Source organism: Eleutherodactylus coqui, chromosome 10 (assembly GCF_035609145.1).
Source record: "Eleutherodactylus coqui strain aEleCoq1 chromosome 10, aEleCoq1.hap1, whole genome shotgun sequence".
Classification (NCBI taxonomy): Eukaryota; Metazoa; Chordata; class Amphibia; order Anura; family Eleutherodactylidae; genus Eleutherodactylus; species Eleutherodactylus coqui.
The window spans coordinates 65,730,490-65,747,183 of record NC_089846.1 but is presented as its reverse complement, the minus strand read 5'-3'; the positions used below and the strand labels follow the sequence as shown (position 1 = coordinate 65,747,183).

Genomic DNA, 16,694 nt, shown 5'->3' with positions numbered 1-16,694 from the left:
TACTGAATGAAGTTTCAGTTCAGACACTGGTTGACCTGTGCGGGTAATGATTAGGATAGGAATATCGGTGTTGGAGAAGAATGATCATACTTGGTAATTGGCTGCGGGCAGGAAGAATGTTGCTATGTATCTATGCTGCCCTCGGTGTTATCTGCACAGAGAGTGTAAAATAAATGTTTTTGAGCAGGGAGTGAATGGGGTTAATGTGAGCCCTACTAATGGCTGACGGGATACCCTTGTAAACATTGTTGTTGGACCGCTGCCCAGTGACTGTTTTTAATTAGTTGATCCACATTTCATATTGTAGCCAGCGTGCTGTGTAACTGTTCTCGCTTTCTGTCACTCCCTCGTCCGTCCTCTCGCACTCTCCCTCTTTTTTTTTTTTTCAAGCTTTCTTTGCTGTAATAAAGTCCGAGTGTCATTCAGTCCAAGTCTCTATTCTTCTGTATGAGGGGAGTCTAAGACCATCAGACCCCATAGGAGCTCATATCCTGATCCCCACAACTCTCCCCCATCTCTCCCTCCTTTTTCCTTTTACGTGAGAGGCAGGAGGAGTTCAGGAAGAACATAATCTCTGCAAAAACCCAACACAGACCCAAGAAGAAAACTAAACCCCACTCCCTGAGGCCCCCCAAGAGCTAGCAATCCACTGGGGCCTCTGGGAGTGAGACATCAACATGGAGGGGAAACTAATTCTTCTTTCTGTGTCTCTTTGCTGCTTGGGATGGATGCCAGCCTCCGGACAGGTGGAGAAGGTCAGAGTGATGTTCACACCTATGGTATGTCGTGTGCACTGTGTGGGCGCCCGATGCACTAACCAGTGTGAAAAAGGGAACATGACCACCGTCTACAGCGACGATGCCTCCAGGAACAACGGAGAACACGGATTCCGAGCCTGTGAGTATGACTTCATTTAGCATGCCGCTGCACTACATACTTTGCACGTTGAGTTTGCACTGTGGCTTTGTCATGTGTAGCTATCCATAGTAGCACTGTGCCTATATGTTACTATATAGAACTCTAGCCCTACAGTTATTCTCTATCAATGTCTATGTTATTATTGCTGTAGACATAATATACATATAATGGGACTGCGTGTGTCCAACAGTAATGGCCTGGGGTGTCACATGTACTCAGTCACATACAGTAGGGGCAGAATTTCACATGGTTGTAAAATCCTCTGTAAACTTTTAAAAGTGAGTTGTTTTGTAACAGCAGACCGTGGGGGAGATTTACCAACAGTGTGATAGGATGCATGCATGTAGGAGTCACTGAAAAGGGAGCGAATTGCACCACTTTTATCTAAATGGTGCATGTAGTATGATAAATTTGGCGCAGCTCACTAGGTATATTAGACACTTCTTTTCTTCATGCTACCTCATGGCTGGTGTACACAATTATTGAGCCCCAAAATATGGCACACCGCTTCACTAGTTGTAGTGTATTTGACTTCTCCTAGTCACACCCCTTTTTCTAGACATGTTTCAAAATTGTTGAGGTTGATACAAAAAGTGTCTAAATTATATAATCAATTTTACATCCAGCATTTATCTAATATTATTGAGGTATTATTGGCACCCTACATTAGTGTGGCTCATTTTGCTTGGTAAATCTTTTTGTTTGTATATGACAAGGATGATCCCAATGTATATGATTAGGATGACTCTATTGTATATGACCAGGATGATCCTATTGTATATGATACAGATGACCACATTGTATATGACCAGGATGACCTTAATGTGTATGATTAGGAAGATTCACATGTACAGTATAAGACCAGGATGATCCCATTATAGATAACTTTGATGACTTCATTGTATATGGCCAGGTTGACTCAAATGTATATGATTAGGATGACCCCATTGTATATGACTCGTATGATACCAATATATATGATCATGATGACACCCTTGTGTATGATCAGAATGACCCCAATGTATATGACTAGGATTACTCCAAAGTATATGATCAGGATGACCCTATTGTATATGGCCAGGATGATCACATTGGTATAAAATCAGAAAGACCCTATTGCATATGGCCAGGATGACCCCAATGTATATGATCAGGAAGACCCCAATGTATATGATCAGAATGACTCCTTTATATATGCCCAGATGATCAGGATGACCCTACTGTATATGATCAGGAAGACTCGAGTGTACAGCATAAGACCAGGGTGACCCCAATGTATATAACCAGGATTACCCTGCTGTGTAAGATCAGGATGACCCCACTGTATATATTCAGATTGACACCATTGTACATGACCAGGTGACCAGCATGACAGTAATGTATATGACCAGGAAGACTCCAATGTATAGTATATGACCAGGATGACTCCATTGTATATGGTTAGGATGACTCTACTGTATGTGGCCAGGTTACCTCCAATGTATATGATCCGTAAGACTCCAATGTGTAGTATATGACCAGGATGACCCCATTGTATATGACCAGGATGACCCTACTGTATATGGCCAGGTTAACTCCAATCTATATGATCAAGAAGACTCCAATGTACAGTATATAACCAGCATGACCCTATTGTAGATGACCAGGATGACCCTACTATATATGGCCAGGTTAACTCCAATGTATATGATCAGGTTGACTGCAATGTATATGATCAGTTAATGCGTTAACAACAGAGTACAGAGTATCGCATTAAAGATCCCAAAAGTGATTTGCAATCTTGACCTTCAGAACTACGGTACATATGGGCTCCAATCACGGAATGATGAGGCAGTCAGGGAGCAGATACCGCATACAGTTAAATTCTCAATAATTAGAAGTTTTATTAATTATGTATTAATTACAACTGGCAGATTCATTGGTCATCTAACACACGCTCCCTCCCCCAACTTCTACCCCGCAAAAAAACTACTATTACTGGGGAAGCTGTGGACGGCCACTGCAGGGGAACTGAGGTATTGCATGGTGTCCATTCAATTAACAGTAATACATGGTAGCACCGAGTCATGGCTCCCCCATGTCCTAATAGGACACATGGACAGTGATTTTCCTAATAGGCCAACCCTTTTCATTGTACACAAATTCTAGGTCTATCTTTTCCTTATTTAATGTGTAACTGGGAGCAATGTATTGTTCCCTGTTAGCAGCCATCAATGCCATAATATTGAGGAAAATGTATGCTATTATGATCAACACCGTATCTCCAGTTCTGAGAATCAACTGGAATATCGCCATATATGTGTCAATTATATCAGCGGCTCTTTTTATAATCTGCAGGTTTTTTTTCACTTTTACAAGTGTGGTTTAATGTTCCTTTAAATTCCTACCATGTTCTGCCTAAAAGGATATCCTCAACATCCTCCCAGGAATGTAGGATAGGAATGGCTGCAGCTGAACAGCTGGTAGAATTACATATAAGAAGATTCTGCTAGTGATGTGATGTCATACAGGACGTTCATGGAAGGTTGCATAGGATAATGGATGTGAAATAAACAAGACGTTGCAAGAATGAAAGGTCTTATTACGGCCTGACAATCTCACAATAAACAGCTCCCATGTAAATGTGTAGGAACTTGTCGAAAGGAGAGTCCAATTTTGGAAGGCATTTGATAAAAGTATGGGTCTACTTATCTAGGGAGGTCAATCTCAGTTCATAATTGCACCAGTACAAAAGTCACTCTGGATCTCAGTGTAATGGATACCACAAAAAATGTGCGCAATCTGTTCTTCTCTACAGTGCACAACGTGCACCGACAGCACACCGACATCATTCTGAGGGTTGTCCAAAAGACATGGACACAGCAAATTCACATGCAATGGCATGCCCTATTTCTGGTCGGCGAAGCAGAGAAGAATAGGACATTCCATACGTTTTTTCATAGGCTATAATGGAATTACGCAGTCAGCACACGGGCCCATAATATGTTAGTGTGCACCTAGCTGAAGTCGAAGGTTGTCTTCTACAACTGTCTAGGCTTTCAGTTGAGTACCACTGAGGCGTATGACATTCTTCAAACATTTTTGCTGAGCATTTGCACTGAGTGTTGTATATTTTTTTCCACTGCAGAAAATTGCGCTTTTCTATACGGTACAAATAAAAGGTATACCGGTGCATATTAGCCTGGTGTAAGGACAGAGGCTTAAGTTGAAGCTTCTGGGTCCCAATGCAAAACCTGTAACAGGGCCTCCAGCTATAATGCTTTATTCATAGTACTGGGCTCCACAGCGCGCTGAACAGCGGTTCCCCACACATCCGCACAGGACCCGCACAGGTAAATATGTGTCCTCGGCCGCGGGCAGGATTGGATTCCGCTCCAGGCTCCTGCATGCAGAATCCGACCCGCCCGTGGACATGAGGCCTTAGGGTATGTTGACACGGCAGAATCTGATATGGATTTTTCCACGTGGATATCGCGTCTAAAAACTACAGCAGAAATACACGTCCGAGCTGTGAAGTTTTGCCACATATTTTGCTGCAAAACTTGTGAATGGGCCAAATCCACATGTGGAATTTACTGGGTTGATTCCTTGTGGATACACTTTATAAAGTGACATGTCACTTCGTATTTATTCGCAATGTGGATTTAAAATCTGTGGTGGAAAATCCGCGTTGTGATCACAGCAAAGTGGACTCCCATTCCAATGAATGGGATGTGAATTTGGCGTGGATTTTGGCACAGAATTCACATTAAAATCTGTGCCAAAATCCACCATATGAACATACCCTCAGTCTTGGTTGATGTACCCACCATACTACAGTAAAGCTGCCCAAATCTTCAAATCTGAGTCACACCCAAAAAGTGGTTGAAGTATTATTTGTAAGCAAGAACATTATCAATAAAATGAGACCATGATCAGGTTTCTAGGACAAAAGAACTGTGATCTTTTTTTTTACAAAAATGCACTAAAATCATAACTTCAAGGTTGATGAGGCACGGGCTAATATTATCCAACTGATCTGAAACTTTGGGAACCTCATTTCCTTACCAATTGGCAACTTTTAGGAGGGTCACCCAAAAGATACTGCAAGAAAATGTTTTCCCCATATACCCTGCGACCACCCTACGAGTGCCCATACACCTTCAACAACTGTAGGATGAATGATCATTCACCCGACAGTTGTTTTTCCAAGAATCCCCATACCATGAATGTTTGGCTTCTTTCCCTAGCATCATCTGTCTGCTAAAGTTGAGAACCCCCATACATATTCAGATGACTAAAGCAAAACATGTGGGTCCTTTAAGAGGTATTTAGTCTGGCAACCACAAGGACACCCAACAAATTACAAGAGAAATAAGGGCATTCTCGACCATCTGAAGATGGTTCAGCATTGAATTTGCCATTAAAGTGGTACTCTGTTTTTTTAGAAGGGTCCCTCGTATGATCTGCAAATATTTGGGGGAAGCAGGCAACAAATGTTCACTTCTGCAGCACCACCACAGCAGAAATGAAGCATTACACAGCTCTCATGGAACAAAGTGGGTTTGTTTATGTAATGCATTGACATGTTGGGTCCTCCAAAGCAAGAAATGCTCTCAGTAACCACTCTCCACACCACAGGTTTGTAAATCTCTTGAAATTTGAGGATTGCCAGTCCATTAGGATGCCAGGTTAAAGGAACTGTAAAACAATATGTTTTCTGTAAAAATGCTGAATCAAAGCCCATATAAATGAATTTTTCATATATGATCGGTTGAATTATATCAATGTTTTTAGGCACATTCACAACTGTGTCCATGGTTCTGGTCTATTCCCATAGTTTGACTCAAAGCCTAACAAGGAAAATACCGGAACTGCCCGGTCCAGCATGTGCCAGATCTGAATATGCCAAGTGGACTCAATTGACTATAATGGGATCTGCTCAACTTCTGGCGTTCAGACAGGCACTTTTCTGGATGATACAGTGCAGCATGCTGCACTATTTTGTGCAGAATTGTATACTGGATCTGTGCTGGAGGCTCTGAAAGATAGTTTCAGTGTCCTAGGCTGAAATTTTTGGTTTCGGATTGGACTACCCCATGGCACAAACAAGTCCAATAATGAAGACCTGATTACGGGTGGTCCTGCTGTTCAGAATCATCCTAAATCAGCGTTTATTGCTCTCAAAGGAAGGTGATTCATCTTCATGAAGCAATACATGAGCGAAACCGCGATCCTCCAAAGGAAAACCAGCTTTTTGTAGCAGTAATAAAAACATAAAGGGATAAGCATTAGAGATGAGCGAACACCAAAATGCTCGGGTGCTTGTTACTCGGAACGAATTTATCGCGATGCTCGAGGGTTCGTTTCGAGTAACGAACCCCATTGAAGTCAATGGGCGACCGGAGCATTTTTGTATTTCGCCGATGCTCGCTAAGGTTTTCATGTGTGAAAATCTAGGCAATTCAAGAAAGTGATGGGAACGACACAGAAACGGATAGGGCAGGCGAGGGGCTACATGTTGGGCTGCATCTCAAGTTCACAGGTCCCACTATTAAGCCACAATACCGGCAAGAGTGGGCCCCCCCCCCCCTCCCAACAACTTTTACTTCTGAAAAGCCCTCATTAGCATGGCATACCTTAGCTAAGCACCACACTAGCTACAACAAAGCACAATCACTGCCTGCATGACACTCCGCTGCCACTTCTCCTGGGTTACATGCTGCCCAACCCCCCTCCCCCCTGCACGACACAGTGTCCACAGCGCACACCAAAGTGTCCCTGCGCAGCCTTCAGCTGCCCTCATGCCACACCACCCTCATGTCTATTTATAAGTGCGTCTGCCATGAGGAGGAACTGCAGGCACACACTGCAGAGGGTTGGCACGGCTAGGCAGCGACCCTCTTTAAAAGTGGTGGGGCGATAGCCCACAATGCTGTACAGAAGCAATGAGAAATCCAATCCTGTGCCACCTCCATCAGGAGCTGCACACGTGGGCATAGCAATGGGGAACCTATGTGCCACACACTATTCATTCTGTCAAGGTGTCTGTATGCCCCAGTCAGACTGGTAATATGTACCTTAACAGTAACCGCGTTGGTGGTAATGTGGTGGTGACTGCGGACCTAGTAGCACGGTTGTATTTTGTTGGTTTTCGGAATGTGGCCAGGATTAAGTGGGCCGTAGCGGGGGGGATGGTGGGGGGGCTCTCTTGTTGTGTCGGTAAAGGTGAAATTCTTGGACTGCCACCAGACGAACCAATGCAAAGGCATTTGCCAAGAATGTTTTCATTGTTGGAGGAGGAGGGGGATGTTTTTGAGGCACTACGTGTCCTCTCCACGTGTCCGTGGTTATAAGCACCTTAACAGTAACCGCGTTGGTGGGAAATGGCCTCGCCGCCATCATGTCTTTGGGAAGCCTCTGTTTCCACACCCCAGAGACATACCATTAGCAGCGGTATAGGCAGAGCCCAGAATTCGTAACATTTCAGCCGTAGCATTAGGACAGGCCCCACTAACATATCACTAGCAGCATTATAGGGGGAGCACAGTATTAGTTCCATTTCAGTAATAGTAGCACTCAAGACAGGCGCCAGTAACAATTCCGAAGCAGCAGTATAGTGGGAGCGCAGTCTTCGTTCCATTTCAGTAATAGTAGCACTCAAGACAGGCCCCAGTAACAATTCCGAAGCAGCAGTATAGGAGGAGCATAGTCTAAGTTCTATTTAAGTAATAGTAGCAGCCTACACAGGCCCCAGGAACAATTCCGAAGCAGCAGTATAGTGGGAGCGCAGTCTTAGTTCCATTTCAGTAGCTGCAGTATAGCCAAGGCCCAAGTTACATTTATGTAGCTAAAGTGTAGGCCAACCGCACACACCTTTCTGTACCATGAGTGCAGGCGAAGAACATAGAAATTGCTATGATTACACTGTAGGTGAGGGCCCAAAAAAATGGTGTACCAACAGTACTAATGTACCTCAGTAAAAATTGGCCATGCCCAACCAAGATGGCAGGTGAAACCCATTAATCGCTTTGGTTAATGTGGCTTAAGTGGTAACTAGGCCTGGAGGCAGCCCAGTTGAACGAAAAATTGGTTCAAGTTAAAGTTCCAACGCTTTTAAGAGCATTGAAACGTATAAAATTTTTTTAGAAAAATTATATGAGTGAGCCTTGTGGCCCTAAGAAAAATTGCCCGTTCAGCGTGATTACGTGAGGTTTCAGGAGGAGGAGCAGGAGGAGGAGGAGGAATATTATACACAGATTGATGAAGCAGAAATGTCCCTATTTTGGATGGTGAGAGAGAACTATGCTTCCATCCGCGGGTGCAGCCTACGTATTGCTTAGGTATCGCTGCTATCCGCTGGTGGAGAAGAGAAGTCTGGGGAAATCCAGGCTTTGTTCATCTTGATGAGTGTTAGCCTGTCGGCACTGTCGGTTGACAGGCGGGTACGCTTATCTGTGATGATTCCCCCAGCCGCACTAAACACCCTCTCCGACAAGACGCTAGCCGCAGGACAAGCAAGCACCTCCAGGGCATACAGCGCGAGTTCAGGCCACGTGTCCAGCTTCGACACCCAGTAGTTGTAGGTGGCAGAGGCATCACGGAGGACGGTCGTGCGATCGGCTACGTACTCCCTCACCATCCTTTTACAGTGCTCCCGCCGACTCAGCCTTGACTGGGGAGCGGTGACACAGTCTTGCTGGGGAGCCATAAAGCTGTCCAGGCCCTTAAAGACTGTTGCACTGCCTGGGCTGTACATGCTGCTCGATCTCCGCACCTCCCCTGCTACCTGGCCCTCGGAACTGCGCCTTCTGCCACTAGCGCTGTCGGATGGGAATTTTACCATCAGCTTGTCGGCCAGGGTCCTGTGGTATAGCAACACTCTCGAACCCCTTTCCTCTTCGGGAATGAGAGTGGGAAGGTTCTCCTTATAGCGTGGGTCGAGCAGTGTGTACACCCAGTAATCCGTAGTGGCCAGAATGCGTGTAACGCGAGGGTCACGAGAAAGGCATCCTAACATGAAGTCAGCCATGTGTGCCAGGGTACCTGTACGCAACACATGGCTGTCCGCACTAGGAAGATCACTTTCAGGATCCTCCTCCTCCTCCTCCTCAGGCCATACACTCTGAAATGATGACAGGCAAGCAGCATGGGTACCGTCAGCAGTGGGCCAAGCTGTCTCTTCCCCCTCCTCCTCATCCTCCTCATGCTCCTCCTCCTCCTCCTGAACGCGCTGAGATATAGACAGGAGGGTGCTCTGACTATCCAGCGACATACTGTCTTCCCCCGGCTCTGTTTCCGAGCGCAAAGCGGCTGCCTTTATGGTTTGCAGGGAACTTCTCAAGATGCATAGCAGAGGAATGGTGACGCTAATGATTGCAGCATCGCCGCTCACCACCTGGGTAGACTGCTCAAAGTTTCGAAGGACCTGGCAGATGTCTGCCAACCAGGCCCACTCTTCTGAAAAGAATTGAGGAGGCTGACTCCCACTGCGCCGCCCATGTTGGAGTTGGTATTCCACTATAGCTCTACGCTGCTCATAGAGCCTAGCCAACATGTGGAGCGTAGAGTTCCACCGTGTGGGCACGTCGCACAGCAGTCGGTGCACTGGCAGATTAAACCGATGTTGCAGGGTGCGCAGGGTGGCAGCGTCCGTGTGGGACTTGCGGAAATGTGCGCAGAGCCGGCGCACCTTTACGAGCAGGTCTGACAAGCGTGGGTAGCTTTTCAGAAAGCGCTGAACCACCAAATTAAAGACGTGGGCCAGGCATGGCACGTGCGTGAGGCTGCCGAGCTGCAGAGCCGCCACCAGGTTACGGCCGTTGTCACACACGACCATGCCCGGTTGGAGGCTCAGCGGCGCAAGCCAACGGTCGGTCTGCTCTGTCAGACCCTGCAGCAGTTCGTGGGCCGTGTGCCTCCTATCTCCTAAGCTGAGTAGTTTCAGCACGGCCTGCTGACGCTTGCCCACCGCTGTGCTGCCACGCCGCGCGACACCGACTGCTGGCGACGTCCTGCTGCTGCTGACACATCTAGATTGCGAGACAGAGGTTGAGGAGGAGGAGGAGGGTGCTTTAGTGGAGGAAGCATACACCGCCGAACATACCACCACCGAGCTGGGGCCCGCAATTCTGGGGGTGGGTAGGACGTGAGCGGTCCCAGGCTCTGACTCTGTCCCAGCCTCCACTAAATTCACCCAATGTGCCGTCAGGGAGATGTAGTGGCCCTGCCCGCCTGTGCTTGTCCACGTGTCCGTAGTTAAGTGGACCTTGCCACTAACCGCATTGGTGAGGGCGCGTACAATGTTGCGGGAGACGTGGTCGTGCAGGGCTGGGACGCACATCGGGAAAAGTAGTGGCGACTGGGAACTGAGTAGCGCGGGGCCGCCGCCGCCATCATAGCTTTGAAAGCCTCCGTTTCCACAACCCTATACGGCAGCATCTCAAGGCTGATAAATTTGGCTATGTGGACGGTTAACGATTGAGCGTGCGGGTGCGTGGCGGCGTACTTGCGCTTGCGCTCCAACACTTGCGCTAGCGACGGCTGGACTGTGCGGTGCGAGACATTGGTGGATGGGGCCGAGGACAGCGGAGGTGAGGGTGTGGGTGCAGGCCAGGAGACGGCAGTGCCTGTGTCCTGAGAGGGGGGTTGGATCTCAGTGGCAGGTTGGGGCACAGGGGGAGAGGCAGCGGTGCAAACCGGAGGCGGTGAACGGCCTTCGTCCCACCTTGTGGGGTGCTTGGCCATCATATGTCTGCGCATGCTGGTGGTGGTGAGGCTGTTGGTGGTGGCTCCCCGGCTGATCTTGGCGCGACAAAGGTTGCACACCACTGTTCGTCGGTCGTCAGGCGTCTCTGTGAAAAACTGCCAGACCTTAGAGCACCTCGGCCTCTGCAGGGTGGCATGGCGCGAGGGTGCGCTTTCGGAAACAGTTGGTGGATTATTCGGTCTGGCCCTGCCTCCACCCCTGGCCACCGCACTGCCTCTTGCAACCTGCCCTGCTGCTGCCCTTGCCTGCCCCTCTGAAGACCTGTCCTGAGTAGGCGTTGCACACCAGGTGGGGTCAGTCACCTCATCGTCCTGCTGCTCTTCCTCCGAATCCTCTGTGCGCTCCTCCCTCGGACTTACTGCCCTTACTACTACCTCACTGCAAGACAACTGTGTCTCATCGTCATCGTCCTCCTCACCCACTGAAAGGTCTTGAGACAGTTGCCGGAAGTCCCCAGCCTCATCCCCCGGACCCCGGGAACTTTCCAATGGTTGTGCATCAGTGACAATAAACTCCTCTGGTGGGAGAGGAACCACTGCTGCCCAATCTGAGCAGGGACCCGAGAACAGTTCCTGGGAGTCTTCCCGCTCCTGAGCATGTGTCATTGTAGTGGAGTGAGGAGGCTGGGAGGAAGGAGGAACAGCAGACACAGGATTCGGATTTGCAGCACTGGACGGCGCAGAACTGTGGGTGGATGATAGCTTGCTCGAAGCACTTTCTGCCATCCACGACAGGACCTGCTCACACTGCTCATTTTCTAATAAAGGTCTCCCGTGTGGACCCATTAATTGGGCGATGAATGTGGGGACGCCAGAAATGTGCCTCTCTCCTAATCACGCAGCAGTCGGCTGCGACACACCTGGATCAGGAGCTCGGCCTGTGCCCACACCCTCACTTGGGCCTACGCGTCCTCGGCCGCGTCCACGTCCTCTAGGCCTACCCCTATCCTTCAGCATGCTGTATTACCAGTGATTTCCAAGCCAGGAAAGAAATTGGCGCAAGCCTGCAGCCAAAATAGAATTTTTTCCCTTGTTTTTCAAAGGACAAGCCACACTGCGTGTATTCAATGAATACTACTAAGTTTAATAACTGTGTTGTGGCCCTGCAAATGTGTCAGAGAACTGCAGTGATGCAAAGTTATTCGCTACAGCAGATCAGGGATTTCCCATGCAGGAAAGAAATTGGCGCAAGCCTGCAGCCAAAATAGAATTTTTTCCCTTGTTTTTCAAAGGACAAGCCACACTGCGTGTATTCAATGAATACTACTAAGTTTAATAACTGTGTTGTGGCCCTGCAAATGTGTCAGAGAACTGCAGTGATGCAAAGTTATTCGCTACAGCAGATCAGGGATTTCCCATGCAGGAAAGAAATTGGCGCAAGCCTGCAGCCAAAATAGAATTTTTTCCCTTGTTTTTCAAAGGACAAGCCACACTGCGTGTATTCAATGAATACTACTAAGTTTAATAACTGTGTTGTGGCCCTGCAAATGTGTCAGAGAACTGCAGTGATGCAAAGTTATTCGCTACAGCAGATCAGGGATTTCCCATGCAGGAAAGAAATTGGCGCAAGCCTGCAGCCAAAATAGAATTTTTTCCCTTGTTTTTCAAAGGACAAGCCACACTGCGTGTATTCAATGAATACTACTAAGTTTAATAACTGTGTTGTGGCCCTGCAAATGTGTCAGAGAACTGCAGTGATGCAAAGTTATTCGCTACAGCAGATCAGGGATTTCCCATGCAGGAAAGAAATTGGCGCAAGCCTGCAGCCAAAATAGAATTTTTTCCCTTGTTTTTCAAAGGACAAGCCACACTGCGTGTATTCAATGAATACTACTAAGTTTAATAACTGTGTTGTGGCCCTGCAAATGTGTCAGAGAACTGCAGTGATGCAAAGTTATTCGCTACAGCAGATCAGGGATTTCCCATGCAGGAAAGAAATTGGCGCAAGCCTGCAGCCAAAATAGAATTTTTTCCCTTGTTTTTCAAAGGACAAGCCACACTGCGTGTATTCAATGAATACTACTAAGTTTAATAACTGTGTTGTGGCCCTGCAAATGTGTCAGAGAACTGCAGTGATGCAAAGTTATTCGCTACAGCAGATCAGGGATTTCCCATGCAGGAAAAAAATTGGCGCAAGCCTGCAGTAAAACGTAGCTGGCTGCGTCTGATTTTTTTTAACGTTCTGCACGGAGCACACACGTACCCAGAGCCCTGAGGACTGTCAGAGGCAGGCGAAATAGAATTTTTTCCCTTGTTTTTCAAAGGAAAAGCCACACTGCGTCTATTCAATGAATAATGTATGTCTTCTGGCCCTGCCTACACAATTCTATCCCTGTAGTATTAATGCCGGGTGCAATGGTCTGCACAGCCGGTTTTGAGAAGAAAAAAAAAATATGCAACACTGCTAACAGCAGCCTGGACAGTACTGCACACGGATAGATGTGGCCCTAGAAAGGACCGTTGGGGTTCTTGAAGCCTACACTCACTGCTAACACTCTCCCTGCCTAACCACCACTTCTGTCCCTATTGCAGGGCGCAATGCTCTGCAGATCCAATTTTGAAAAAAAAATAAAAAATACAGTGCTAACACAGTACTGCACACTATTAGATGTGGCCCTGAGAAGGACCGTTGGGGTTCTTGAAGCCTACACTAACTCCTAACGCTCTCCCTACAGCAGCTCCAGCACGATAGCACTTTCCCTCAGCTAACTCACAAGACATCTGAGGCGAGCCGCGGGAGGGGCCGATTTTTATACTCGGGTGACATCAGATCTCCCCAGCCACTCACAGCAGGGGGGTGGTATAGGGCTTGAACGTCACAGGGGGAAGTTGTAATGCCTTCCCTGTCTTTCAATTGGCCAGAAAAGCGCGCTAACGTCTCAGAGAGGAAACTGAAAGTAACCAGAACATCGCGTGGTACTCGTTACGAGTAACGAGCATCCCGAACACCCTAATATTCGCACGAATATCAAGCTCGGACGAGTACGTTCGCTCATCTCTAATAAGCATTTCCTTTCTGTCACATCCATATGCCATAAAAGGGCACATGTAAGTCAGACGACCCATTTACGCAAAATTGCCATTACATTCTTTTTACTTTTTTGGCTGCAGACTCTCCATCTTGTTCAATTGGCAAGGTATAGCAGACATAAGGAAAAAGGAAGTCTATAGGTATTATACAATTGGAGATTAGGTGAGAAGGCAATGATGTAAGAAGTCGATAAGATTGTATAGACCAGGAACTGTGCAGAGTTGACGAATTTGGGTTAAAAATTATGGATGGTGTAAGAATAAACTCTGCAGTTGGGTTTAAGTTGAAAAATATCAGAAAACATGATATAGCTGGTAACTGAACCTAGAACTTCAATTACAGCAGGGTCATAACTATAGGGGGTGTGACGGTAGGAGCCATACCCAATCCAGGGAGCCCAAAGGCACCGGCATTATAAATGGCACATGGAAGCTGGGAACCCTATTAAACATTTTGCATCAGGGTTTACGAACTAGGAAGCATCAATGGGGGTAGAATGTAGCTCTTGGAGAATAGTAAGAAGTGATTTCTTCACCTTGAGATACTCACAACACCAGGAGAAAAAGCAAAGAAGGATGATGACTCCTTAAAAAGAATTGATTAAAAACCACATGAAGGTCAAGCCGTCATGTCTTTCCATGTGCCAAGTTTCGGTCAATTGTTGAGAGTCTCTGCCAACACAACCTGAAAGATTGCACTGAAAGAAAAGAAACAATATTTTCTTACAATTCTTGTGTGAGGACTTATTGTTTTCTTCTAAGTACTGTAATGGCATCCAGGGACTATCATTTATGAATATTGGCTTCCTCCAGAACTCAAGCTATTTCTATTTTGATGAGGAGATGATCCTCACCTATGTTTTATCTGATCCTCAGAAGACTTTGAGAAGTATACTTCATAATGACAACGCCAGGAGAGCTCACTATTATATTTACAGCGGCCACATGAGCTCAAAGAAAGTTATCAAATAACTGTCTCGATTCAGACAAAACCTGTGTCAATAAAGATTGCAGAATGTTTAATTGGCTTGGAAATCCTCTCTCCAGCTGCAATGGACGTCAGGTGAAGAGACGATCTCCAGGTTTCAGAGCACATTCCATACGAGTGACGTTCACATCATGGCAATCAGTATTAAGATTTGGATGGGATTACGCTCCGTCTTCAGATACAACTGACACATTTTATATGCATAGATAAACAGCTTGCTCTGAAGCTGCAGGTGTTCCTTACATAGTTGGTCCACCAAGTCCCACTTAAAAACCTTCCATATTGATCTAACTGAAGGCAAAAACACCCATGATGTAGATGTCCATTGCCCCACATTAAAGGGATTGTACCATAATTAATTTATCAATAAGATAGGTGAATAAATGTCTGATTGGTTGGGCTCTTACCACTGAAATCCCCACTGATCTCAAGAATGGGGGGCCCCGTTTCCCCCGTCCTCCTCACTGCGAGCTCACTGCCGGCCCTGCAGTGAGAAGGAGACAGTGCATGCGTGGTGCCGCTCCATTTACTTTCAGTGGGACTGTAGGATATAGCTGAGTACAGGCAGCTCTGCTATTTCTGCCAGCCCCATTGAAATGAAAGGAGTGGCATGCACGGCCATCACTCTATTTAGTGCAAAAACACTGCAAATGGGAGATGCGTCACTGCAGTGACGAGAAGAGGGGTACACAGGTCCCCTGTTCTCGGGATCGATGGTGGCCTCAGCAGTTAGACATCCACAGATGAGATTTTTAGCACCTATCCTATAGATAGGTGATATAAATTAACTCTATTACAAGCCCTTTAAGGCAAAAATTCCTTCCCAACACCAAATGTAGCAATCAGAATAAATTCCTGGATTAACATCCCATCTTCAGAAATGTAGTACCTATGTCTTGTAACAAGAAAGGCATCCAGGACCCTCTTGAACTTGTTCATTCAATCAATCATCACATCATCTTGTGGTAGAGATTTTCATAGTCTCACTGCTGTTACAGTAAAGAATCCTCATTGGATGTAAACATAGAATTTTGAAAGGAGGTTTCCATATAGTGATTAAATGTGCAGTGCATGTAGGACAACGCACAATATATTTTTTAACATTAAGTGACCTCGCTAACCCTAACCACTCCCCTTTGTGCCTGCCTCTAACCATGTGCCCTCATAAAGCAATAGTGCTTTTTTCAGTACTACTGTAACATAAATATGACACTTGAACTAGGCTCAATACATAAGTGTTAGGTTGTGCTCCTGGGACCTGTAGTTCTATGGATTTTCTGGAGCATACCTTCACAGCTGAGGGGAATGAGCTGGCTGGGTGTAGAGTTTCTCCAGCTAGCCAATCCCCCTTGCCTGCTGCACATAAATACCAGCTTCTCTGATTAGAGAATGCTGGTCATTTTACTCTGTTTTATTCATTCTATGTTATTCCCACTCAGAGCTGGGTGTTATTCATGCTGGTGGGTAGTGTATCTCTTCTTCCCTGAGGACGGTCTGGACACCTGTAGTCCCTGTTTGCATCTTATGCAGACCCCCTCTTTCCTTCCCTTTGAGAAGTGCGGTCTCCAGATGTCTGATGTCACGTATGGTCAGATGGATGATGTTACGTCCATGCGGTGATGAAAAGTGCCACACCTCAGCAAAGAAACAAGATGGTGTCCTAATAAAACTGCAACACTCTCACAGCATTCACATGGCCCAGTTACACCTCTCCAGGTAAAGATGGAAGGACACTGGTCCCTTACTAATCTGGGAAAGTGGGGATCCCCTGGCTAAAAGCAGGGTGATTTTCTCAATAAGAACAGCCTCACTGTCTTCACCTGGACCTGGCTGTCCCTGATTAGGAACCTGCATGTTACGGCACTCTGACCCCCGAGTGCCAGGTGGGGTGCCCTGAACTTCCCGCACCCCACTGTCCCTGCCTACTTGCCTCGGCCCTGGCTAATCCCAGGCGGACAACTGGACGGTGGTCCCTGCGCTGGCTAGAGACCTGGCGACTGACAAGAGAAAC

General features: G+C 46.8%; 1 protein-coding gene across 2 annotated transcripts in view; it reads left to right on the top strand.

Annotated features, from left to right (window-relative positions):
* Window positions 1-404: 404 nt before the first annotated feature.
* Window positions 405-16,694, top strand: part of LTBP4 (latent transforming growth factor beta binding protein 4) — a 103,895-nt gene continuing 87,605 nt past the window's right edge. Inside the window, exon 1 of one of the 2 annotated variants that reach the window (XM_066581192.1) lies at window positions 405-897. In XM_066581192.1, coding sequence (XP_066437289.1) covers window positions 678-897 — 220 coding nt within the window. In that variant the 5' untranslated portion in view covers window positions 405-677. The remainder of the gene's footprint in view (window positions 898-16,694) is intronic. The other variant, XM_066581193.1, reaches the window with a different exon arrangement.